Source organism: Musa acuminata, chromosome BXJ3-4, assembly GCF_036884655.1.
Source record: "Musa acuminata AAA Group cultivar baxijiao chromosome BXJ3-4, Cavendish_Baxijiao_AAA, whole genome shotgun sequence".
NCBI classification, from domain to species: Eukaryota; Viridiplantae; Streptophyta; class Magnoliopsida; order Zingiberales; family Musaceae; genus Musa; species Musa acuminata.
In genome coordinates, this window is record NC_088352.1 from 32,091,310 (window position 1) to 32,117,799 (window position 26,490).

Consider the following 26,490-nt stretch of genomic DNA (forward strand, 5'->3'; position numbering starts at 1 on the left):
ATGATAAGTCCCTTGAGATTGAGTCTGAAGGTAACAACGAGGAGACACACCATACTCTAGTCTAATTGAGGAAGCAATAGTGGTAGATGGTGCAAACTTAATGAGGATACAGCCTTTTTAATGAAAATAATAAGATGGTATTGGTTTTGTGACAGAAACTGATCAGATAATTGTATCATTATAAGCTGCATATATATCTTAGAAGGAAATTGTTGGCTCCATAACATTATTACAATCAAAGTTTGTGTAGATGATGCCTTAATGTAAGGCATTTAGAAGATTGTATTTGAATTTGATGCTACCTTACTTGTGTAAAGGATTTATTTGAATTAGAAGATTTTTTTTTATCTTTGATGATTTTTTTTTCAAAAAAATCCTCCTTTTTATTTTTTAACCCTTTTATTATTATTTTTCAAATGATACTCCCATTTTAAATAATAATCAAAATACTCTTATACTACACATAATTATACTGGTTCTATCATGCTAGAGATACCATATCGAATATTGATGTACAGGATACATCGATCTAAGTCGATGAACCAATTTTTAAGTAGGCTTTACAATATCTTTGTCGTGGCGACCAAAATATTATAACAGACCAATTTTTTATCCTCATTTGGGTGATATTATTCGTATACTATTATAAATATCTATTTAAATTTAGTGTTAGTATGTCAAATGATTTCTAGTATATTTTTACACAAGTTTATAGTGTATTTTGATTTTATTTATTTACTTATAGTATTTTTTAATAGCATTATATTGTCTTTATTGAAGTATTGAAAACATTATAAGGCTATTAAGAAATATTATAACTAACATCATATTATATCTTTTTTATTGTTATTACTCATAGATCATCATGATGTCAAATTTTTAGTATTGTAATTGGTTTGATTGAAGTTATGAATCTTTTGGGTCATTTACAGTATTTAATAGGCTTTACAATATTTTTATTGTGATGATCAAAATATTATAAAATATTTTTTTTTAATTTTTATTTTTAGTGTGTTTTGATTTTATTTTGGCTCACTTATAATATTTTTAATAATATTATAATATTTTTATTGAGATGCTAGAAATATTATAATGTTATTGAAAAATACTATAAGTGACATTATATTTTCTTGATTGTGATTGTTTGTGGATCATTACAATACCTAATTTTTTTGGCTTATAGTTAGTTTGGATGAGGTTAAAAGTGTATTTGGATTATATATAATATTTTGAAGTATATTTTTAATTAAACTTTATAATATTTTTGAACAGCTCACCCTATGGACCGATGGTTTCATTCCGTTGGGAATCTACGGAACCATATAATTAGGTGTTTTGGATATTATTTAAAATATAAGTATCATTTAAAAAAAATAAAATATATGCGGTATGATTTAAGAAACAAATAAATATGTAAGAAATCACCCTTTAATTTAATTTATTTTTATTTTTTCGAGTAAAAAATATTTTTCTTAAAATATATTAAATTAGATAATGTTCATACAGGAGGTGGAGCATATCACCAAAACATGGGGGGGATGTTATCTCTCAAAATATATTTGCATGGTTGTAAGCCCGAGTATTACTGTCGTTGCATTGTAGAAAATGTCGGGATGGTGATGGGATTGGATCGAATGTTGGTTAGTGTTTTCCAATTGTAGGGCAAAAAAAGGGAGAAGAATTTGTTGCATCCCTAAAAATGAATTTGATTCCTTTGATCTTTGAGGTGGAAATTAGTACCTGTTAAGGAAGAAAAAAAAAAAAAGAGTCCTCACAATAAAGATCGAAAAGATGATTCATCATTGAGACAGAGATCTGAGACCCATTCCCTTCGGTCCCCTTAGGGTGGATGCTGAAAACAATACCATTATCATTGGTGAGGGCGATGACTTTGCACTATACAGATTCAATTTGATCATTGGGGTTACGAAAATGATAATTATTTTTATGTTTTTTAGATTGTTTGTTATATAACTAAGTTGTAGATTTAAGTGAAAAATATATTACATGCTTATCGAAATCAACATGGGCTACGATTGTAGATTTTGTATGTTAATGCAAGCTAAAGTTGGTTATAATTTTTGTTTTCTTTAGATAAAAAAAATTGACAAAGAATGGGAAAATTGTGATGGCTGATGTCAACCGTACGTCTCTAATGCTGGTCCAATAGCGAGACACGTTGAGCCAGACACGGAGGATTCCTACTGTTCTTCCACCGATGATTCTGGCGCACAACAAAGAGGAGGACGTACACGTGGACTGTCATTGTACACGTGCAATGGTTTCCACACGAAAGCCGCGTTCTACTACTACTTGTCGGTCCCACGTTTCAGGTTCTCGAGAGAGCCACCTAGGATTATAAAGGTAATACATATATATATATATATTGTTTTTTAAGTATATAAATATAAACCGAAGAAGCAGAAAACAAAAAACCAAAAAGTTGCTCCCGTCAATCTCAATTTTCCCTCTCTCCTCCCTCGCCCCTCGACGTCGTCTTCTCTAACTCTTTTTATTCCCTTCTTTCAAAACCCTACCGCCTCCCCCCTTTCTCTACGCTCCTTCTCATCGGATCGCCATGTCAAGCGCCGAGGACTCCGTCAAGCTCCCACCGCCACTGCTCCGCCGTTCCCACATCGCCCTCCCGCCCTCCTCTCCCGCCGCGGCGGCCGCCAACCGCCGCTTTGCCTGCCCCTCCACCTCCGTAGATCGCCCTCACCTGTTCCTCGGCCGATCTCCACCAGGAGCCGCGGAAAACGATAAGATCCCTCCTCCCGACACCCCCGTGAGTGATCCCAACCAATCTCTGCCCCTGGCTCGCTACTGTAATCGCCATGTCCACTATTGCCTTTTTTCAATTTCCTTGACATAGAAGCAGCTTGTCTTTCTTTGTGATATCGTTGATTCGTTTTCACTTTGTTTTTATTGATTGCAGTATGCTCTTTAGTTTCTACGAGTTCTGTACTCCCTAGTATCATACTCTAGATTCATTGTATGGTAAATATAATATTGATGAAGATCCTTATTGCCCCCTTTTGTTGAAAGATCAGATAGTTTATTAAATTTGGTTATGCATAAACTTAGCGTTTATCATCAAATATCATATGAACTTCAAGGATAAAGTAAGGTGAAAACATACTTTTGGATCATTGTAAAAGTTCTATTAGATTCGAGTTATTACATGAATGTGTCAAAGATAAAGTAATATTCGAGTCAAATCTTTGACAAAACAGTCGCAGATACAGAATCATGGACTTTCCGAGTTCAGCATTGAGTGCCAGGTTATAGAGGTCTTAGAGCGTCTTAGTAAGTTTCAAAATATCCAATTGACTTATTATCTGATGGAATAGATAATTGTTTGTTTAATTCTTGATCCCTGAGAGAGAGTCTGTTTGTAATAGTGGTTCGACCTTTACATATCCACTGGTATTTATTGGTCACCAAGCACCGGTAACAGATTGTATACCTTTGTACCACTTGGTAAACATTTTTTTATGATTCTTCAGTGATACAGATGGTGCATGTTCGTATCTACCCGTTCAACATAATGTCGCAACCTGTATTTGATTGTATTTAAAACCTTAAAGCGAGTGGTATAAAAAGTACACCGTAGCACTCATGAGTTGACATGCAATATTCATATCAAAGTGATACTTGCAAATACTTCTTATTTCTGCTTTTGGTTATAGGAATCATTGACATATTTGTTTTTTTTGGGGGTAAAATGTGAAGATATTTGTTTTACTGGTCAAAGCTTATATCTAAAAACTAATCATGATGTACCTATGAATGTAATTCTGAAATCATATTTTGAACTAATTGAGAGTGTGAGCTTTGGTGCTATTTAAGGTTGTGCCTTTTTGACCTGCATTGGTCTGCCCTTTTATATCTTAGACATGGTTGACTTGTTAGCCATGTTTTGTGAAAACTAAGAACCTACGACTTCATCTAAAAGACCAACTAATTAAATCTAATAGCTTATGCAATTGTGGCTGCAGTGATATGATAGAATATCAGTTAATTATTAGCTACTCCAAACTTCTTTTTAGTACCCACACTCTTTTAATAATTACTCGATATTATAGAAGGTCACTACTTGACTGTATAAGTTTGTTGTGGTACCACTAGTTAGTGTTAGAGGTTTTATAAAAATCTCTCTCATGTTCAAATTTTCCATGTCTATGACTTCACATCAATTCTTACCTGGGGTTTAAATAGGCCCTCGAGCGCTAGGGTGAGGTGAGGCCTGAGCCCTTTAGGCCTCGACTAAGCGACCCGCTTCGGTGAAGTGCCTCCTGGGCGCTTGCTTGAATCTAAGCACTGGGCGCCTTGGGTGAGCCCTCGGTTCAAACGAAGCAACCGAACCAAACTATTAAGTCTGGTTCGATTGAACAGTAGCTAGTTGGTTCGATTGAACCAACTAAGCCACATACTATTACTATACCTACAAAACCCACCACCCCGCCCCCTTGTGCGACCCCGGGCCATAAATCCTAGCGTAACTATTGCCTCTGCCGTCGATGCTTCCTCTGTTGCTATCTCCATCGTCGACGTATAGGACCGACGCTTCCTTTGTCGGCAACGAACGGGTCCGACAAGCTAGCTTTCATGCATAGTTTCTTCTATCGTTGTTGCTTCTATGTGTAGCTCCTTCCACCGTCGAGGGAGAGGACTGTAGCTTCCTCCGCCACTGATAAACACCTCTGAAGCTTCCTCTGCCCATGACGTCAGCGTTAATAGCTTCCGCCACTGCCATCGCTGCTGCCGTCCATAGCTTCCTTCGTCGTTGTTGTAGTCATCCAAAGCTTCCTTTGTCGTTGCTGCTGTCATCTGTAGCTTCCTCCATCGTCGCCACCGTCATTTGAAAGTTCCTCCGTCATCGCTACCCTCTCCTTCCCCACTTTCTACTGTCGGTGACTCTTTTCTTCCCCTTTAATTGTTGTTAACAGTAGATAACTCTTTTCTCCCCCTCTAACTACTGTTAACAATAGATAATCTACTATTAATAATAGATTGTTAACTACCGTTATCATATATTAGTCCCTATTTAGATTTTAACACTGCTAATCTCTATTTATTTAAAATTATTATTAGGGTTTGAGGATTAATAGCAAGTGTACAAAGAAATTTAGAAGATTCATCAAAAAATTCAAGAAAGGATCCTGCCTGGAAATACAATTATCTAAAGGATCCTAATGTAGTTACTTACATCTTTTGTGATAAGACTGCTAGAAGGTGGTATTTTTTGTATAAAGTAACATCAAGTAGGGAACTTCAAGAATGCATCAGCATGCAAGAAGTGTCTACTTGATGTAAAAAAAGAGTTGTTGACTTATTAACTGAAAAAAAGATGCAAATGAATGTGTTAAACATATTAGAGACAACGAAGAAGATTATTCAGAAAGTGTCAATTTAAGTGGGAAAAGAGAATATGACAAAAAAGAAAAAGAAGTCATGGTTCTTAAGAAGGGTAAAAGGGGATCGTTGGACTTATATATGTATCAAGGATCACAGAAGCAACAAGGGCAAACAAGAGTAAAATTAAGACAAACAACTATAAGTGATGCTTATGATAAGGAAATAAGGAGAAGAACAATTCAGTATATTGCTCGTCTTTTTTATCGAGCTAGCCTTCCCCTTAGTACTTGTTGTTTATATAGTTTTAATGAGATGATTGAACTTATTAGAAGATATGGTGGGGGATTAAAACCTTCAAGTTATTATGAGCTACGAGTTTTATTACTAAAAAAAGAGTTGGATTATATAAATGACTTATTAAAGGGCTACAAAGAATCATGGGTAAAGTAAGGTTGCTCTATTATGTTAGATGCTTGGACCGACAGGAGACATAGGAGTATAATTAATTTCATGGTCAATTGTTGTTTAGGAACCATATTTGTGAAGTCAATAAATGTATCATCTTCTATGAAATCTGGAAAAAAGATATATAAGTTGCTTGACAAGTTTATGGAGGAAATTGGTGAACAAAATATTGTCCAAGTTATAAACGACAATGAAATCAACTAAGTGTTAGCTAGTAAGGTTTATTTTTGAATTTTTTAATCTTTTAATTACATATGTCTCCAACTTGAATGGAAGAACTATGTAACTTCTAAGTCTTATTAATTTTGTTATCCTTTATCTTAGGTAAATTACTTGAAGCAAAGATAACATTTATATTCGACTCTATGTGCGACACATTGCATTGATTTGATGTTGGAGGATATTGGAAGAATTCCTAACATGAAGAAGACTTTAAAAAGGACAATCTTTGTCGTTGGATTTCTCTATAATCATACTGGAACTTAAAATATGATGAGAGAATTTATAGGCAATAAGAAATTGGTGAGATATGGTGTCACCCGATTTGCCACTTCCTTCTTGACATTACAGAGCATGCATCATTAAAAACATAATATAAGAAATATGTTTACCTCGGAGAAATGAGTGATAAGCAAATGGGTAAAAGAAGCAAAATGTAAGAGGGTCGGTGATATCATCTTAATGTCATCCTTCGGGAATCTTATAGTTTATACCAAGGTTCGCCGTACCGTACCGTACCGGCGTTTCGACCCACGCTCGGTACGGTACGGTACGGGTGTACCGACCGGTATACCGAGGTGTACCGAGCGGTACACCCGATTTCACCGATTTAACCCTCCGAAAATACCTGAAAATAAAAAAAAAAGTTAGGATAAGGTTTTCAAGTTACAAATAAATATAGTAATAGTATAAGTTTGACAAAATCAATGTAAATTAGATAAGAATAGCATCACATATCTTTTTCGGGCTTTGAGGTAGTCTTGTTCGAGATTCGTATTTTAGCTCGTTATAGATTGAAATATCTACAGAAAAATTAGTTGAATTGTTAGACTATTTTGTTACAATATAAACTCTAAAATTCAAATGAATTAAATAATCATATATCTAGATATACCTGATTGTTAATTCTACCACCAAAACGAACGACGGGCCTCCACGGGTGGTGGATCAGGGTCCTCGATCCGATACATATCAATATGATACGTTTGTTGGACCCAATCATGAAATTGATCCCATGACATAGTGTATTGATACATCGTATGCCATTGATGCATCAATGTGGTGCTGATCGTAGATTGATCGTCATGAATCATATTTGTTCGAGGCAGCTCTTGAGGCATATATTGATGTTGTTCTGTATCATGCTGTTGCTCAGAGAAGGATGACCAACTATCACCATACTGTTGTTGCCCATATGATTCTCCATAATACGATTGCTGTGAATACGATGAGTCTCTTTCTGTGTCTATATCATGTATGCTCTGTCGCATTTGTTCATATTCATCCACTGCCTTCCCCTTCTCCTTTCCCTTCCGCGCATAAACTTGACCAGTACCTTGTCGAGTTCCATGATCTGAATCTTGAGTGGCATGTGTAAAATATTGCTCCTCAGTCCATTCACCACCCTCAAGTTGTGCAGACGAGACCAACGACTGCCCGGTATCACCGCCATCATCTGTTGAGGCACTGCTGTCCGTGTTGCTATCATGTCTCTGGACCGAGCGAGAAAGAGAATGTGATTGTGAAGGTGTCTCGTCGCCCGACTCGATTCTTTCCAACGATGCAACTGATGCTACTGCCTTCCCCTTTGCCTTTGCACGTTGGGCGGACGAGTGTGACCGTTGGGTATCGGTAGTTCCTCGAGCAGTTTGACTCATACCATGTTGTAATCGAGGGGGATTTTCCACCTGTTGGGGGTTGTGCTTCTTCTTCTTCTTCTATTGCCTCGGTGATAAAACGCGAAGGACGCTGAGGATCTCCCGCCTCATCAAGTAGAGGATCCTCTTGGTTCTCTGCTGCTTCAACCCAATCTAACATTGGCTCTGAATCTTCGTTGTAGAATTGGAGGTCAATGGGATCAATATCTGGTTCCTCTGGCTCCTTATCCAACTCAGCACATCGTAATTTTAGCCTCATGTTATAATGGACATATACTAGTTTCTTTAACCGTCTGTAGGAGAGTCTGTTGCGGACCTTCGTATGAATCAATGCAAACGTTGACCAATTACGTTCGCAACCACTAGATGTTGTTGTCTGTGAAAGTATACGAACGGCAACCTTCCTTAAATGTGGTGCATCGCCTCCAAATTGTAGCCACCACTCGACTGCAAAAAGATATAAATAAGATTTTATTAGCATAACAAATAATCAACATTAAATATAATTGATAATCAATATGCATAACTTTTTCTCACCAGGATCCATAGTGTAACGGCACGCTACAGCTACAACGTCGGAGAATGAACCAATTGTTTCTCGAAATAATCGACCCTCCATAAGAGCATCGGTTGCCTCGGTAGTGTTTGGCAAGAGCCGATATATAACATTTCGTAGTGTCGTTAGGAAATTATTTTGCGTTCCGAGAGCATATCGATATTGAATTGCTGGGTTTAGATAATACGCTGCAAAACATAATTTTGTTAGTATGATTTTTTATTATCTAAATAATAATAAATTAAATTATTCTGAATATGAATTTACTTGCATTATGGATATCTTGATCCATATGAACATCGGTCCGACGATCAATGATTCGTACATATTGGTCGGCCTTAAAATCATCTTTGAATGCTTTCCTGACCTCCTCTCTTGCTGAAATCAACATATATTTAAGATACGGCATTTGTGGACGCTTGTCCATATCGACCTTACGGAGGACAATATAAAGTGGTTCCACACCTTTTATGATTTCTGCTATAGTATCCCAAAATCTAGAGGAAAGAATGGCCTTTTCTATCTTCTTTCCATCACTCAATTTTGAATATCTGGATTCAGACCACTCTTGTGAGCTAGCCATTGCCTTCAAGCCTTGCCTTTTTTGCTGTAATGACTTTAATGCAATAAAATTGGTAGCAAACCGAGTAATTCCAGGTCGAAGTACCTCACCATTTACATACTTTTGTATTAATGCGTGGACCCAATGATGATTATATATAAATTTGGTAATTGATTGTGCTCGAGCTACACATTTTTTGACCGCATCCAACTCACCAATATCCTTCAACATTAGATCTATGCAATGAGCTGCACATGGAGTCCAAAACAAAGTTTTTCTTTTTTCCATCAATTGCAAACCGGCTTTTTTGAAATTCTCTCCATTGTCGGTTATTATTTGTACAACATACTGTGGTCCAATCTCCTCTACCATAGTGTCCATCAAGCTCTCAATGTAGTTTGCATCTTGGATCTTTTCAGAAGCATTAACGGACTTATGAAACACCACTCTTCTATTGCAATAAACAAGAAAGTTGATGATACTCATTCTTGTTGGTCCTGTCCAACTGTCACACATCAATGTCACCCTATATTCTTCCCATTGCCTCTTGAAGGATTTGATCCAATCCTTTATTTCTGCCACCTCCTCATCTAAGTACACGCCGTGAATCTCCTTTGGTGTTGGAGGTTGGATCCCCGTGCCAGACTTTTGAATAGAGGAGATCATGCTCTGATAATATGGACCTTTGGCTGTGTTGGCTGGAATCCTATGAAAGTTAAACCATTTTGAGATTGCCTTCCCAATATCCCGTTTTTTTTCTTTTGTGTATGCATCGTCAATCCGTGTTTATTTCGCTGTTTGTGGGGGATAGGCTTGCGGATCAATATCAACAATATCTGGTGCGGACCTCCTGCCAAGACCTCTCATAAAACCACGGAGTCCACCATATCTCATGCTACTAGTTCGGCCTAGCTGAGAAGGAGCAGTTGGTTGCCTCATGCTGGTTGACCTCTGGATTCCACTACCAGTGCCATGCTCAAATTGTGAGTCAGGTCGTCGATGCCTCATTGCTTCATCGACCGTATACTGATGCTCCAATGATGCACGAATCCCAGCTGTGAGATCCGGGTCGACTTCATCGCCGCAACCCTCATACTGATCATAAACCGGTTCCTGTGTAGCCCTATGATATTCTTCCTCAACTCTTGCCTTCTTTTTTAATGTATCTTCCTTTGTTTGTTTAAGCTTGCTTTGAAATAATTTACGGATCTCCGTTGGAACTTTCTTGCATTTTGTAACATCAGGATACCCACCAGCCAAATGCATTTTCACTCGAGTTATTCCTCCACCTTTGCCAATGTAGTCACAATAAATACATTGCCAATGATGACGGCTTCCATCTAGCTTTCGGGCATGAACCCATGCATCATCATGTGGCTGTTCCTTTGGTGCCATGATCCTATCAAATTTAATTCAAATAAACTATAAAGTATAAACATATTAAATTGACCAAATATCGATCATAAATCACTAATCACAACATTAAGTAATTTTATTAAAACATAACTAATTATATTTTATTATCATAAATATGTTACATGCATAAAATAAGTATTAACATCATTAGATACAATAATTACGTGATTAACATAGTTAATTTTTCACTAATTACTTCTCATTCAACACTATAAACATGGCAAACACCCTAATAGATATTAAAGATATTAGATTCACATAAAATCAAATAAATTTCGATTAAATCATCGTTAAAATGACTAATTACAGTATTAAATAACTTTAATAAATTATAATTAAACTTATTTTACCATCATATATATGTTAAATACATAAAAGAAACATTAAATATGTAATTTTAATCCAATATGATTCAAATTATGATAATTATCATTTATCTACACTAATTATACGATTAATATAGTTAATTTTTCACTAATTACTTCTCTTTCACCACTATAAACATGACAAATACCTTAATAGGTATTAAAGACATTAAATTGATATAAAATCAAATAAATTTTATTTAATCATCATTAAAATAACTAATCGCAGCATTAAATAATTTTAATAAAATTTAATTAAACTTATTTTACTATGATAAATATTATTCAATATTTACTATGCATGAAAAACACTAACCATAATCTTAAATATCTTAATTACTCTCTAATTAAAGAAAACGAATACATACCTCTTGATTAGAAAGTTCTTCCTCTTGATCTTTCCAAATTAGCCTCAATTGAATTCACAAATCGTTATTTTATAGAGTTTAGGAGAGAAAAGAAAAGTTTGAGAGAGAGTTTAAGAGAGTATAATGAAATAGGGGAGAGAAGATTGGTTTAAATAGGAGGAGAAAGGGCTCCAACGGTCAATTTGATCGTTGGAGCACTGTAGCACTGCTACAGTGTGGTAACGGTCGATTTCGACCGTTACCGAGTGGTACCGGTCGAAATCGACCGTTACCGAGTGGTACCGGGCGGTAACGGTCGAAATCTCGACCGTTACCGCCCGATATTAGGGTTTTTGGGTGTACCGCCCGGTAGCGGGCGGTCCGCGTACCGGTCACCTATCGGACCGGTACGTACCGCCCGTAATGAGTTATATTTATGAGGCTACATACAGCGATTTTAAAAGGCACTCGGGCGTTCGCCTAGACTCTCGGGCGAGGCGAGGCGAGGCCCCTCGCTAATCTCCCAGGCGGCGTGCTTCAAATAGGCGCCGCCTGGGCACTCGCCCGAGCTCAGGCGCCGGGCGCTTCGGGCGAGCCCTCGGGTTAACCAAGGTGACCGAACCAGGATTTTAGGTCTGGTTCGATCTATGATGGTTAGTTGGTTCAATCGAACCAACTAAAACTGATATAAGTGACAACCGAACCCTAACCCTCGCCGCTGCCGTTGTCGCTGCTCGCAAACGCTGTCGCCGCTCGCGCCTCCCATTGCTCGCCGCTCCTGCTCTTGCTGCCGTTGCTCGCCGCTGTCGCTGCTCGCAAACGTTGCCGCTGTCGTCGCTCACGCCTCTCGCTGCTTACCGCTGTCGTCGCTCGCCACTGTCGCTGCCGCTGTCGCCGCTGCCGCTTCCTCTTTTCTCAGTCAACAGGCTTAGCACCCCTTTACACTTTCTTTTAACAGTATACGTATACTGTATACTGTTAATATTATTAAGTTTATTTGAAATGATTAATTTTCAATACTGTTAATAGATTAATAATATATTATTTTGATTTTAATACTGTTTATTTTTATTTATTTGAAACTTTTTGTTAACGTGACATTATGATTTTGTATCTTAGATTTTTTTAATTTAATAGCATATTTTTATTTAAAATTTTAAATAATTATATTATATATTTTTATATTTTAGTGTCTCGTTTCGCTCAGATGAGCACCTGGGCAAGCACCGAGCGCCTCGGGCGTTTTTGGACCTTGGCATCTTTTGGCACTTAGCGCTTTTTAAATCACTGGTTACATACATAGCAAAAGAGACGATTCAAAAGTCTTTTGATGGAAATGAACAAAAATATAAGAAAATATTTGCAATCATTGATGAAAGATGGAATTATCAACTTCATCGTTTATTATATGTAGTAGGGTATTATTTGAACTCATAATTCTTTTATAAGAACATCTCTATTGAGTTTGATGCAGAAGTTGTAAATGAGTTATATAAGTGCATTGCAAGATTGATTCCAAACCTTGAAGTGCAAGATAAGCTCATATGTGAATTATATTTATGTAAGAATGTTGATGATCTTTTTGGAATTCTAATGGTAGTTCGATCTAGGATAACTACATCCTCAAGTATTAATAAATTTGTATAATTAATTTCATATATAGTATGTTATTGTTAATAATAAAATAAATTTTGTAGTTGAATGGCAGTCTATTTGGAAATTCTGCCCTGAACTTACCGTAATTGGCTATCAAAAGTCTTAGTTTGACATGTAGTGTTACGGGTTGTGAGCGAAATTAGAGTGTCTTTGAGCATGTAAGGATCACAGAATATTTTTGTTTCAATTAATCTATTCTTTGTTAGATAAATACATTAATATATTTTTAAATTACATGACATGATAGATTCACACAAAGAGAAGAAATCGGTTAGAGCATCAATGATTATATGATCTTGTTTATATAAAGTATAATCAAGCATTGAAGGCTCGTCATGATTTGTGAAATAACATTGATCTAATCTCATTACAAGATATTGATGAATCAAATGAGTGGTTGGTGGGGGAAATGAGTGCGAACTTGTAAGATGCTAAAGATAAGCTTGTATTTAAAGATGATAGTTTGACATGGAGAGATGTGACACGAGTCTTAGGTGTTGGAGAATTACAAACATGTATAAGATAGATGACGATGGAAAAAATGAGTGCAAAAGACTCAAGCTCATCTTTTGCCATTGTCGAAGATGAGGAAATATATTTTGATGAATATGGACGAGAGGAAGAGAAAGATGATGATATGTTTAAGATTGACGATGTTGATTATGATGATGATTGAATTTGATGCAAAACTTTATTATTTTGAGTCTTTTAACATTTTTGTTATTAGAAGATAGATAATATGACTTGATGCTTTAGATCTTTTTAATTTAATGTCATATTTTAATTTATATAATCATATTTATCAATTATATTAAATATTTTTATGTTTTAATATTTTAGAGTGCCTCGCTTTGCTCGGGCGAGTACCTACCACCTCGAGCATTTTAGGACCTTGGTGTCTTTTGGCCCTAAGTGTTTGTAAATTATTGATTTATATAAAGTATAAACAAGCATTGGAGGCTCATCATGATGTGTAAAATAACATTGATCTAATCTTATTACAAGACATTGATGATTCAAATGAGTGGTTGGTGGAGGAAATGAGTGTGAACTTGTAAGATATTGAAGATGAGCTTGTATTTGAAGATGATAGCTTGACATGAGGAGATGTGGCAAGAGCCTCGGGTGTTGAAGAATTACAAACATATATAAGACAGATGACGAAGGCAAAAATGAGTATAAAAGCCTCAGGTTCATCTCCTGCCATTGTCGAAGAGGAGGAAACCTATTTTGATGAAGATGGACGAGAGAAAAAGAAAGATGATGATATATTTGAGAATGACGATGTTGATTATGATGATGATTGAATTTGCTGTATAACTTTATTGTTTTGAGTCTTTTGACATTTTTGTTATTAGAAGATGGATAATGTGACTTCGTACCTTAGATCTTTTTAATTTAATGTCATATTTTTATTTATATAATCATATTTATCAATTATATTATTTATTTTTTATATTTTAATATTTCAGAGCATCTCGCTTCGCTCGGGCAAGCACCTAGTGCCTCGAGCATTTTGAGATCTTAGCGCATTTTGGCGCTTAGTACTTTTTAAATCACTGATTTTTACAAGGACTTGGCATTAGTTTCTGTAGTCAATCAAGGATTTTACTCAATCTTCTACATCCTTCTCAAGTCGGGAGCTTTTGTAACTCATTATGGAAAATATTCAAGAAGATTATGAGCATGATCAAGTTAAAGCCATTGAACTTTCAATGCAAAATTTATAGGTCAACTTGGTGGATGTTGCTGGGATTTCTTATAGTACTGTACTAGTGTCCACATGACATGACATAGGTATTGGAGTGAAATATGCATAGTTGGACTTGGCTGAAAAGAGAATTAGTAACAAGCGTCCTATAGTCAGAGGCATAGAAGATGAGGAAAGAAGAAAGGGTAGCGGGAAGAGGGTAGTTTTGCGACTTTCTAAGTCCCATTACTTTCTTGCTTGATGGTATGCCTTAGGAGTAGAAGGAAGAAAAGAAGAGAAGGACAAAAAAGAAGAGACAAGATAACAGACGAAAAGAATAAGAAATGTTATTAGCTTAAGAATATTTTTGGATCTTTAATATTTTGTTCTAGATTTTCTTCCTTTTAGTTTGTATTCCCAAATCTTAGATCAAGGTATCAACTATGTCAAGCAATCCATATCTACACTTGAAATTCCCTTTGTTGATCTTGAGCAACACAAGCTTGGTGTATGCTTACTTTGTGAAAGTTCTTAGAGTGAGATGTAATGCTTTAGTGGATATAAATTTTAATTAATTATTTAATATTTTGATTGATTTGTGCTTTTTTCTCAAGTGGAATAAATTATATTCATGGTATTGAACAATTCTGATATGAACTCTCTAATCTGTATAGCTATTCTCTAGGACTGATTCATTTTTTATAGTTTTTTCTTCCTTAGAGTCAGAATTTGGTTGGGATTGACTATAATTGTTCAAACCCCACCGGAGTTGGTTGATTTTGGCCAATCCTTTATTTGACAACACTAAAAGAAGACAGTGAAGAATAGTTGATGGAAATATTTAAATAAGGGAAGCCATGACTGAAAAATTGTGGTTGAAGACCTATGACTGTGAAACAGAGAAAACACTGTTACAATGTTACATTACAAGTTTACAGCCATTGCATTGGTCACCAATGTTACAATGATTGTCATTCATTACCAGGAAAGCAGAGAGAAAAATGATATATCAGGAGAGGAAATGTGAGAACAAAATGTCGCACTTATCCCATAAGGAAATAGATTCACTATAACAAAGAAGGAAGGTGTCGTGATATTCACAATTAATCTCAAATTTTATGGGCACTCACACTGAATAAAGTTTTCTTTTTATTTATGCATTACTAATGCCTCACTCACATAGTGACTGGCTGGAAAAGAAGAAAACATGGTGACCGGAGAAGCCTTGAGAAAACAATGGGTCTATCACATCTGCAGAGCTACATGTGGATGAGTGTTATGCCTTTTTTTTATGACATATATAATAGTTATTTACTTCATTGGTATCTTTGTCAGATATATTTAGTATTTATATTCTAATATCATAAATATTTTATGTTATTATATTTTACTGTCATTTTTTGGTTATATATGTTTTAACAAATTTAGATGTTTTATGAAATATGCATATAAAAGAACTTTGAAACGTACATATCTTCATTTTTTCTCAGATCTTAATTTGAATTTCAATATTTTGTTAATTTTTAAAATATTTTGTTAGTCAATTCCAACCCTATTGATTTTATCTAATCGATCCTACCTATCTTGATCATATCGTTCCTAACTGAATATAATATTGCTATTGATCTTGCATACTATAGAATAAACAAGATGATCATTTTAACAGGGTGTTATAGTATTGTAGCCTCAGATCATTGTCATTACGTGTTAATTTCCATATTGGTCTTTGTAATCTTAAGTCTTAGTGCATGTTAGTCCTTTGAGTTTGTTTAGCTACAACAAGATGGCTAATTTTAGGTAACCAGTCATGTATTGAGTCGCTTATCACAGAAGGCTTTCAAAATGTTTTGGATTTTCCCCTTGTCTCCTTCCTTGAATCTATACTTTCTTTTTGAAGTCTAAAAGAAACTTTGTGCTTTTTTTATTAACTTCAATCTTTTTAAACCTCGTCTTAGTTTTCTACCAATTCTACTCTCGTCTTTTTTGTGATTTTTGCATTTACATGAATGAACAAGCCTTTTCTCATTCAAGTAAACTTTTCTTTCTCATCTGACTTAAATATAAAAGTCATCACATGCAATTTTAAGTGGACCGAATAGCAACGAACAATTATTGAACGTTAGTAGGATGGATGACACGATAGTATGAATATTGAATGATAATTGAACTTCAGTAAGATGAATGGCTCAATTATTGAACAGTTATTCACCTGTTAAAAACTAATTTAATTAAAAATAATTTTGAGCTAAATTGAACATTCATAAGCACAAACCTGTTTGGCATCAATTTAAACAAGTTGTCCACTACGAGATGTATTAGTTTAGTACACGATAGTATGAATATTGAATGATAATTGAACTTCAGTAAGATGGATGGCTCAATTATTGAACAGTTATTCACCTGTTAAAAACTAATTTAATTAAAAGTCATTTTGAGCTAAATTGAACATTCATAGGCACAAACCTGTTTGACATCAATTTAAACAAGTTGTCCACTACGAGATGTATTAGTTTAGTGCAAGTAGCCAAGTGGTTATGAAAGCCCGTGAAATCCTTTTCACTATGTTTGCTTTCTTCTTTTCTCCCATAATTCTATATACTATTTGCTTTCACATTTATCAATGATCAATCTTTAAACTCCAAACATGCTTATTGGTTGTATGTGCATAACACACTACCAATGTATGACCTGCTATGATGATTTTGAGTGCAGTGTTTTTTTTTTTTCTATTTTTCTCGAAAGCATTGACCTAACACAACTTACAACATGGTTGGCTTTGCGGTGAGTAATTTAAGATTTATAATTGGCATTTCCCCCTCTTTAGATGCTGACATCATCTGTGACATTTATTAGCAGGTGCTTTTGCAATAGGAATGCTTTTAGAATCTAGTTATACATAGAAAAACCAGAATTTTGTACTTTGGATTGCTGTCCATTAAAAGAATAAATTATGACACGAGAACTAAAGGGAAAGACAGGTGGATAAATTGTTAACTCTACTTTGAGAATAATTGTTTGCGAAATAACTAACTATGCAATGAACCACTTTTTCTGCCTTTCTAGATTACCTACCTGCAGCTGACTGAACTGCTAAAGATTCAAAACAACTGAAACTGGGATACTTAGATTAGATAGCACTTGTCTTGTTGCTCTTCCACCAAGTTTGATCCATCAGCTGGTGATGTGATAACTATATAGACTTTTTATGTGTAACAATTGAAGCTACTGCTGAGAGCCATAATTTTTCTTAAAAAACAACTTCAGTCTTAGGAAGGGCATCTTTTTTTTTAAAGCTCTGAGGAAAGGACAACATTTGCTACTGGAAGCCTCTAACATCATTTTCTCAATCATTAGCCAACAAGTTTACAAGGAAAAAATTTCAGATCAGAAGGAAGCGAAGATTCAAATTTTCACATCTTCAATGTATATATGTTTCTATAACTAATATGGCTAAGAAATGTATATCACAGTGTTATCTTTTTTGGTCTACACAAAAGATTTTATTTAGGATTAAAATCCAACTTCATATTACTTGTAAAATGTACACATGAGAGTTGAAATATGAACTCCATTTTATGTTGATATATAGTAGTTCGGCATCCGTTAAGGTTGGATTTGTCCAGGTCTAACCTTTATATACATAGATGAAGACCCAAGCACATCCATGGAGGATCCACATGGATCTAGATTGGTTTAGCGTGGGCCTGTTCTAGATTTACGTAAATGTAGCCTGAATCAATGTGGTATTAGGCTAGATCTGTGCAAAACTAGCTTAGTTCTATCCTTGCAGATCAAGCTTATAGATCTTGAGCATGTTTAGAATGAACAATCAACCTATGGCATGTGCTTTTTTAAAGCAAAAGGTTTAACTATAAAATGTGGAGTGTGCAATCCAAGCAATATGTCTTAGCAAGTCTTAAGCAAGAAAAGTAAGCATCAGAACAAGATGACAAGGTTTAGATTTACCTTGATTTGGAGAGAAGAAATTGATTGCAGAGAAGTCTACACTTTAGCAAGAAAGAAAGGATCTAAATCTAATCCCACTTTGAGAAATTTGAAAAAGGGAAAATGACCATGAAAAGAGGAGAATTGAGGTTGCTGGTGAAAAAATGTTATGAAATTGCATTGGAAAGGGTTGATAGAGGGTGGGAAATATGCATTTAGCCAGGGTTGATGGGGTGTGGGAACTGGGCGGTATGCTTACTACTTATTTACATATGTACTGTCTGGTATACGTGGTATGCATCAATATGGACAAAATCGTCTGGTATACACATCAATTTGCGATTGAACTGGAAATTACCGATCGTAGAGACCGGTCCAGTCAAAACTTAAAGCCATGCTGGTATATTAGATATTAATTTCTTTATCTTTGTATAAATAATTATTTAATGTTTTTAATTATTAGTCCCACCGTTTGTGTCTGTGGAACTTGTTCTCTGGCCATTCAAAATTTCTGCTCTTTTAGTATCACTCGCACTTAGTTATTATGAGAGATTTTGTTAGACTTTCTCATTAGAATGCTAACTGTGAGGTTCATATACCAGGGCGTCTGAAATTTCTTCATAAGCTTAAGTTAATCTTTTTTTCAAACCTGATTGATCTATTACAGTCTGGAGTACATTTGTGCAGAACAAAAAGGAAATGCATGAGGCAGAAAAGAAAGATATTCAGAGTGCTGATGGAGCAATCAATCAGGCACTTAAGGAAGAATTTAATGGTAGTACAATTCCAACTGGGTTGGGAATTGCTATTAAACGGCAAAGGAAAACCAAGCTAAAGAGTAAACATCTTGAGCTGCATACTTCAGGATCAACTGATGGTAACTCTGGTGGTCATTTCATTCATCTACTGTATGATATTAGATACACATGTAGTGTTTATAACCAGTTGTTGGTAATGCTTTTTAAATTGGAGAATGATTTGTGATGCTACTTCATTTCAGGTACCCATTTAAATCCTTTAGCTTCTAACAGCTGTCGTTATGATAGTTCTCTAGGTAATACTTCTTATTTGTTCATTATGGTGTTAATAGATTCCATTTTCTTTAAGCTACTTTCCCTTGTAACTTTTCATGTTAAATAAGCTTGTTGTGGTTTGTCAGGCTTGCTAACAAAGAAATTCATTGATCTGCTACATAAAGCCAAGGATGGGAGTCTTGATTTGAACACTGCTGCAGAAACATTGGAGGTTCAACTCTATTATTTGCAAATAATCTAGGCTTTCTAAGTTTGTTCCTTATCTTGTCCTTATAGCTGGAACGAATTACCAATAAATTAAATTGCTCTTTGACTGCTTTGATAGGTTCAGAAGAGGAGGATTTATGACATAACTAATGTTCTTGAAGGAGTAGGATTGATTGAAAAGACTTTCAAGAATAAAATACGCTGGAAGTAATTTTTAAATCCCGTTGTTTATTTTTGTTTGATTGTAATTTTTTTTGTGCTTATAAAAGATTGTTGTGATAAGGGGAATCGATATGTCAAGGCCAAAAGAATTGGATGATCAAATTGCTCGGTTGAAGGTATGTCATCTTGGTAATTCCGTTCCTTACAAATCTATACTGGTTATTGCACTTTTTTTTAAATTGCATCTAAACACATTATTACTTAACACTGGTTACATGTCTCATCGATATCATACTTCTTTTGCATTTGAGAAAATGAATGTGGTCTTGGATTTTCATATTTTACCAGTATACTTGTTGAAATAGTGGGATGTTGATAAGATTTTTATGAAGAGATAGCATGCTCAAAGCCAAATTAGAATGACTGCTGAACATGATGTTCGAGATATCACAGGTTCAAGAACTTATCATTAGTGTTTGGCAGAGATAGCTAGGTTCTCAGATCTTACTGTGACCCGCTTACTGGAGTGTCTTCTAGTTAAGAGAGTGTGGGTTTAGAATTAGGGCTTGCTATTCAATGAATTCAGCAAAATGATTTTGCTGAACAAGAGGTTCTGCAGTGAGTTCAACATCTTAATGTTGTTACAAGACCAATTTTAGTGAAGGGATTTTAAATTCAATACCCAAAAATTGATTTCAGCACCTTGAACCCAGTGAATTGGTAATGATTGAGATAAAAAACAGGGATACGTACCTCTGAGTTCATATGAAATCATTTACTGAATTTTGAGTGAATAATTTCAACCAATTAAAGTTGAGTGAATTTATGAAAGACAACTATCTTCTACTAATAATTGGACTGGCATGCTTCAGATCTGTGTCATGGCTTAAAAGCTAAAGCAATGTTGGAAATGCTTGCAAATCGTGAAAACAATGTACAAAACTTGAAAATGATCTTAATATCTTGACATAAACGAAGAGTGCCATACACATTTGGAGGAATGGGCTAGAAGATATGTTAAATTGAATGTTGATAAATGCTATATGGCCTTTGATAAGTATTTGGTATATGGCTTGCTTGATTCCTATTACAAAATTGTTAAAATTATTGACAAAATATTTTTCTATTTTCTTAATTGGAGAAGCTTTTATTCCTTTTATAAAAGTATCTTTGGTACATAAGTTCATAAATTTATTGGCATAAACTGGGAGGTCATATTGTCCTTTTTCAGGTTTGAAGGACCTTTCACTATAATGAAATTAGAATTGACCTCTGGGCATGGGCGAGAGTTTGCATGGACCTAGACCTAGTGGCTTCATGTTTGTGCTTTCTTAGTTGTCCTTGATTTTGTTACTAACAAATTTAATTAAGCTTATGTGACCTTAAGTATTAAAATAGAAGGCACATGCAAGTCAGATGATCATTGATTATCAGCCTTCTCCATATCTTGGTGAAGATGATCTTAAAGATTTTGGCAAGCATAAGCTGCAACTGATACTTATTTATCATTCTCATGTTGTTTCCTTCAAGACAAATGACTTATGATTTTGCATTATGCATGCATAAGAAATTTAACATTGTTCTTGATGCAATAAATGTGTAATCATGTATAAAGTCAATTTTAATAAAGCCTTTATATTGTGAAATGCAAATGTATGTACACCCTGCCTTGCAGAAAGGATCTCTACTCCTAAATGAGTACCATGAAGTTCCATGCTCATCCAAAAATTGCTGATGACACTGACATGATGGAAGGCAACCTGTCTTTCCCTGCTATTTGGCTTGTCTAATATATTGCAGTCTTGGCCATCCCTGTGCACCATTTGTTCTTGTTTAAAATCCGTCGGCTGATTAAATAGATTGATAGATGCAAAAAAAGAAAAAAAAGTAAAACAGATCTCATGTAGCAGTGTTTCTAGTACCAACAATTTGAGCTAGCTGGTTAATTGATCATGTGATTGCAGAGCTAATGAGGATGCACATCTAACATTATTAATTTAAAATTTCATAGCCTTGCCTTCTTTAGCAATTGATAGTTGAGGATATTTAATTGGGTCATATTTATTGGAAAGAGATAGACATGGCTTAGTAATAAAATCTTATGACAAATTTCTCAGGATACTAAATAATTATGTTCATAGAGGAGCAATAATGAGAACCGTCTCTTGTGAACCTTTTCTTGGTCCTATATTTTTTCAGCAACTACCGTGATGCTAGGTTTGTAGAGGAAATTAAAGGATGTACCAATCATTGATAGATATTCTTTTTTAATTTGTATATATATCTGTAAGATTTGATGGGATCAAAGGTAACTTCCTATAAAAATGTGCAAGATGACTTCTTACAAGAGGAACTCCTCTGTAAAGAGATGCATGTTCCTTTGGACTATGTTGTCTAACATATATATGTGATGCTATTAACACTTCCCCATCAGTCGTAACTTTTCAAAGAGGATTCAAATGTTACTCTACTCGGCATTGCAGTGTTGAATTTTATGCTTTTAAACTTTCTATGAGGACAGCAGGAACCACCCTCCTTTAATTGACCACAGCAAAGAATATATAAAAACTTAATATATGATATGAGCTTGGATGTTTTGTAGTTGAGGGAAACAATCCTATATTCAATTGGAATGCAAGGACTAAAGGACGTGGCTTTTTTTTTTACACAACCCTTGATGTGTTTTTTGTTCTTGTGTATGTTCTTTTGTCACCCTTTCTTTTTTGGTAAGCTTATTTTTTCTATAAATGGGTCCTTTTTCTGGTAGGTGAGTTCCTCTCTTCTTTTTCTTTTTCTTTGTAGGTTTTTCTTCTATCATTTCTCTTAAAATTGAAATAGGTTTCTCTCCTTCCTTTCCAAGAAACCTAGAAAAGAAAACTGACATTTGAGCTGGTTGGCTTTTGGAACAATGGTCCACAATAATTGGGCTGTATATCTGCTAGCATTGGGCTGGGATAACTGATATTTAACATTGGCTGGATATATATCACTGAGATGTTTGACTCTAGCCAGTCTAAGGTCAGGTTTTGGCTAAATTCCAGTGGAACGAAGAGTTTATTTCTTTATTATTCTTTTTTAAATTTAAAAAGAGGAATATGCCTAAAATATTACCTCAGCTGACAACACTTGAGGCCTGCTGACAGTGTGAAACAAATTTTAAGAGGCTCAATACTCTTATATATTTTACAAATTTTTATTGATACAAAATTGGCTAGAATGTTTAATTATGTATCTTAATTTGTCGCAGGCCGAAGTCGAAGCTCTATATTCAGAAGATTGCAGACTGGATGAGATGATAAGGTGGGTTGTCATCTGAAAAAGAAGTGTAGTACTTTCATATGTGGCTTAGCTTCCATTTCTTTTGCAGAGAAATACAAGAGAGTCTGTGGGTCTTCACTGAAGATGAAAACCACAAAAAGTAGGTTCCAATTTGTTGCTTTCCATGTCCAAATAATATGCTTGGATTTTTTTTTATTTTCCCTAAAATTTAATGGTCTGCTCTGCTTAGAGGGCTCTATCTCACCAAAGAAGACATTACCAGCATTCCTTGCCTCCAGGTTGCCTATGGATCCTTAGGAATTTCAGTCTGTTTACATCTATTAATTGTACCCTTCTATCAATAATTTAAGATATTCGATTCCTAATTGATGGGGATAGGATGCTGTCCTTATTGCAATAAAAGCTCCGCATGGGACAAGCGTCGAAGTTCCAGATCCTGATGAGGTCAGTTAGATACATTCAGCAATGTGATAACTATTTCATAATTGGTTGGGTTTGATGACGTAACATTTTTTAATAGGGCATAGATTTTCCACAAAGGCGGTATCAAATTTTCTTGAGAAGTTCGATTGGTCCAATTAATTGTTTCCTAATTAGGTATTTTTCTGATTTAGTGTCCATGATCCTTGAGACTTCAAATTTAAACAGTAATTGAGCCTTCTGTACTAATTGGCAGTAATCACATGGACAGAATTGGTGCTTCAAATCATAGCCCACAGGAAGCAGCAACAGATTCGTGCATTCAGAGTAGTTCCAGTAATAATGGTATATCTCTACAGTCCACAGAACAAGATGCTGGTCAGGGATATGAGCGTGAAGACCGAGTTCCACCCAGGATCCTCTTAGATTCAATAATCTCCAATGATTGTATGGGTGGCATAGTAAAGATTGTACCATCAGATGTTGATGTGAGTGTTCAGAGGTGATTTAGTAATCAGAGATTCCAACATGTTTTATGGTTTATTGACAACTAATTTCTTGCCATGCAGATAGAGGCTGATTACTGGCTTTTTTCAGATCTTAGATCTAGCATTACAGATGCATGGAGGACTGAATGTATCCTTGAACTAGTTATTTCTCTTTCTAATGCAGATATACTGACATAAGAAACTATTATCGCTGGCACAACGTTGTTATGGTATCCAAACAGTTTTCATATGTGGCGGCTTGTAATCGTCATCTTCCTTGTTCGTGTCAACTTCATGCTCGCACACTGGTGTTTTGGATTTGATGTCCCATCATGAACATCCACTTACTGTTGGGATCAAAAAGCTTTTGTTTTTGCAAAATGTTTACTAAGTACCTGTAAAATAACTAGGCGATTCTTGCTAGTGAACTTATCAATAAAGCGAAGCAAGGAATTTGGCAGTTTAGACTGAAACAAGAAATCTGCAGTTCATTCTTATAATTATTTTTTAGCTACTCAAAATCATCCTGATTTTCCTTGATCGATAGAATAATGCGAACAGGATTTCCTCTAGATCATCCTTACACTATCTTAAAGGTCCGCTGCTGTCTCCAGATCCAAAAAAGCAGATTGGAGACTTGGGGGCTGCTCTCTTGTGCATGGATGGGGGATGGCTTGCCTGTTTGTATAGAGCATCAAAGATGGTGAATCAAGGGGGAAACCCAATGTCTTCTAGAATGCTTAACATCTTCCTTTTTGATTACGAACATTGTAGCTTTGTATATCTCATATGATTCTTCCTATTAATTTTACATTACTAACCGAATAAAAAATCCATAGTTGTTTTAGCAGTTGTCTTGTATCTTTCAGTTCGATTGGATATTTACAATTTCCAATGCCACCGAAGAATTATATGCCTTTCAGGGCTTGGGATGTGATGATACAGTCGGTTGCCCCGTTTATAAAATCCAGGATTGTCATTCGGTGCTTCAAATGTGTTGATCATGATGTAGAATACTTTGTATCCACGCTTACGGGCTGCACACATTAGGCCTTGGAGAGGCAAGGCAACACCATTTCGAAACATTATGGGGTGATTCAGTGAGCCAAAATAATACAGTTCATTGTAAATAGAGGATTTACATATATTGAATCCATCGACAGCATCTTTCGAGTTCTATGCTCTGAAGGTGTATGCTGTGAAGGCTGTTTGTAACACTTGTATGCTGACAAAGATTGACAAGAATGTCCAGAAAATGCAGCATTTCATGAATGTACTTTTTTTGCCATCTGTGCATAAATGACTTATGCTGGATCTTTCTAGAGCGAATTTTCTGAAATCAAGCTCAAAATTTTGTTAACTGCTGCCACATTTATGCCGCTTGAGCGTCTGGCCGAATATTATGTCTTCCCAGTCTGCCATCAGATCAGGCCTTGGTTACTCTCAGCAACCAGGCAAATATCTGCATCTGGCATATTATTGCCTTCCAATCTGCCATCAGCCCTTGGTTTTTCTCACCAGCCAGACATAACTTGTGTGAATAAGGTTTGTTGTGTTGTCTACTGCTTGCTGGTCAGTGAGTAGCAGCCGAGGTTGATTACCTTCTGACAGAAAAGCTTATTGCTGATGTTGTCTGGTGGATCTGTTGCTTCATGCAACAGATGCAATTGATGATGAGTGTGCTGAAAAACAAAAGAAGTTTGGGCCTCCATGGCTGGGATGATCAGCTTGGTCCCAAGTTTGGATCCACCGTAGCTATACCATGTAGTAAAATTTGTTCCTGTCATTCATGATGATCTTAGCCGACTGACTGTCTTTTCCTTACTTTGATGATTTCTCTCTCTCTCTCTCTTTTGAAAGGAAGAGACACTAATGCGGTAATTGTGCGTAAGGCATAACCACGAAAACACTCTCCCGAGAGTAGAACTTTCGATTTCTAATTTCTTAAGCGTGCTTGAGCATTCAACACATTAACGACTAATATATGATGTTGGTTAGGCTATGTGATTTTGGTCAAAATCTAAAGAGTTCGACTAAGAAGGATATGTCTCGATCGAAGGCAATGGATGCCACTCGATGTTGCTAATCATGGAAAAAGTTGAGAAGAAAATCCAATCCAAAAGGTTGAGAAGAGACTTAATCCAAGTAAGAAATTTCAAAGGATTTATAATTTTTCTGAAGAAGCAAAACAGAACTTTCTTTTTATTATCATGGGAAGTATATACTTCTTAAAGAGGATCCTTGGGTTTCTCCAATAATAGCAAACACATCCAACCAACATACATATTCTCAAGTAGTTAATGCACTACTTACTAAAAGACTCTTAATAAAAGCAATAAAAGTGACTTCAGAAATTTTATATATATATATATATATATATATATATATATATATATATATATATATATATATATATATATATATATATATATATAACACAACAAAGACCCTATATTATTGTCCTCAGCTTGGGAAAAATTAAACTTAGAAATTATAGTCAACTCCTTCCAAAGCACCTCATAAATCTTCTTTAGTTCTTGAGGTGAAATCCGTGCATCTTCAAAATTGCTTTTTCATTGAAATGTACCAAGTATTGAGCAAGTGACTTGTTGTAATACTTTGAACGTCTAAGACATCAATGACTTCTCTAGTAAAGCTCATAT

At 35.3% G+C, this 26,490-nt stretch overlaps 1 protein-coding gene across 5 annotated transcripts; it reads left to right on the top strand.

Annotated features, from left to right (window-relative positions):
* The first annotated feature begins 2,443 nt into the window (after positions 1 to 2,443).
* Positions 2,444 to 24,674, top strand: LOC135585683 (transcription factor E2FB-like). 5 transcript variants are annotated; one of them, XM_018824560.2, is made up of 14 exons: positions 2,444 to 2,785; positions 18,925 to 19,114; positions 19,238 to 19,291; positions 19,397 to 19,482; positions 19,597 to 19,685; positions 19,762 to 19,816; positions 22,888 to 22,940; positions 23,008 to 23,058; positions 23,149 to 23,197; positions 23,298 to 23,363; positions 23,440 to 23,516; positions 23,596 to 23,827; positions 23,909 to 23,975; positions 24,375 to 24,674. In XM_018824560.2, coding segments are annotated over exons 1-14 (1,278 nt in total). In that variant the 5' UTR covers positions 2,444 to 2,578; the 3' UTR covers positions 24,377 to 24,674. The 5 variants fall into 5 exon arrangements, with proteins under 5 accessions (XP_018680105.2, XP_065003498.1, XP_065003500.1 ...); XM_065147426.1 differs by having other exon boundaries at positions 24,389 to 24,674; XM_065147428.1 differs by having other exon boundaries at positions 23,611 to 23,827; positions 24,389 to 24,674.
* The last annotated feature ends 1,816 nt before the right edge of the window (positions 24,675 to 26,490 follow it).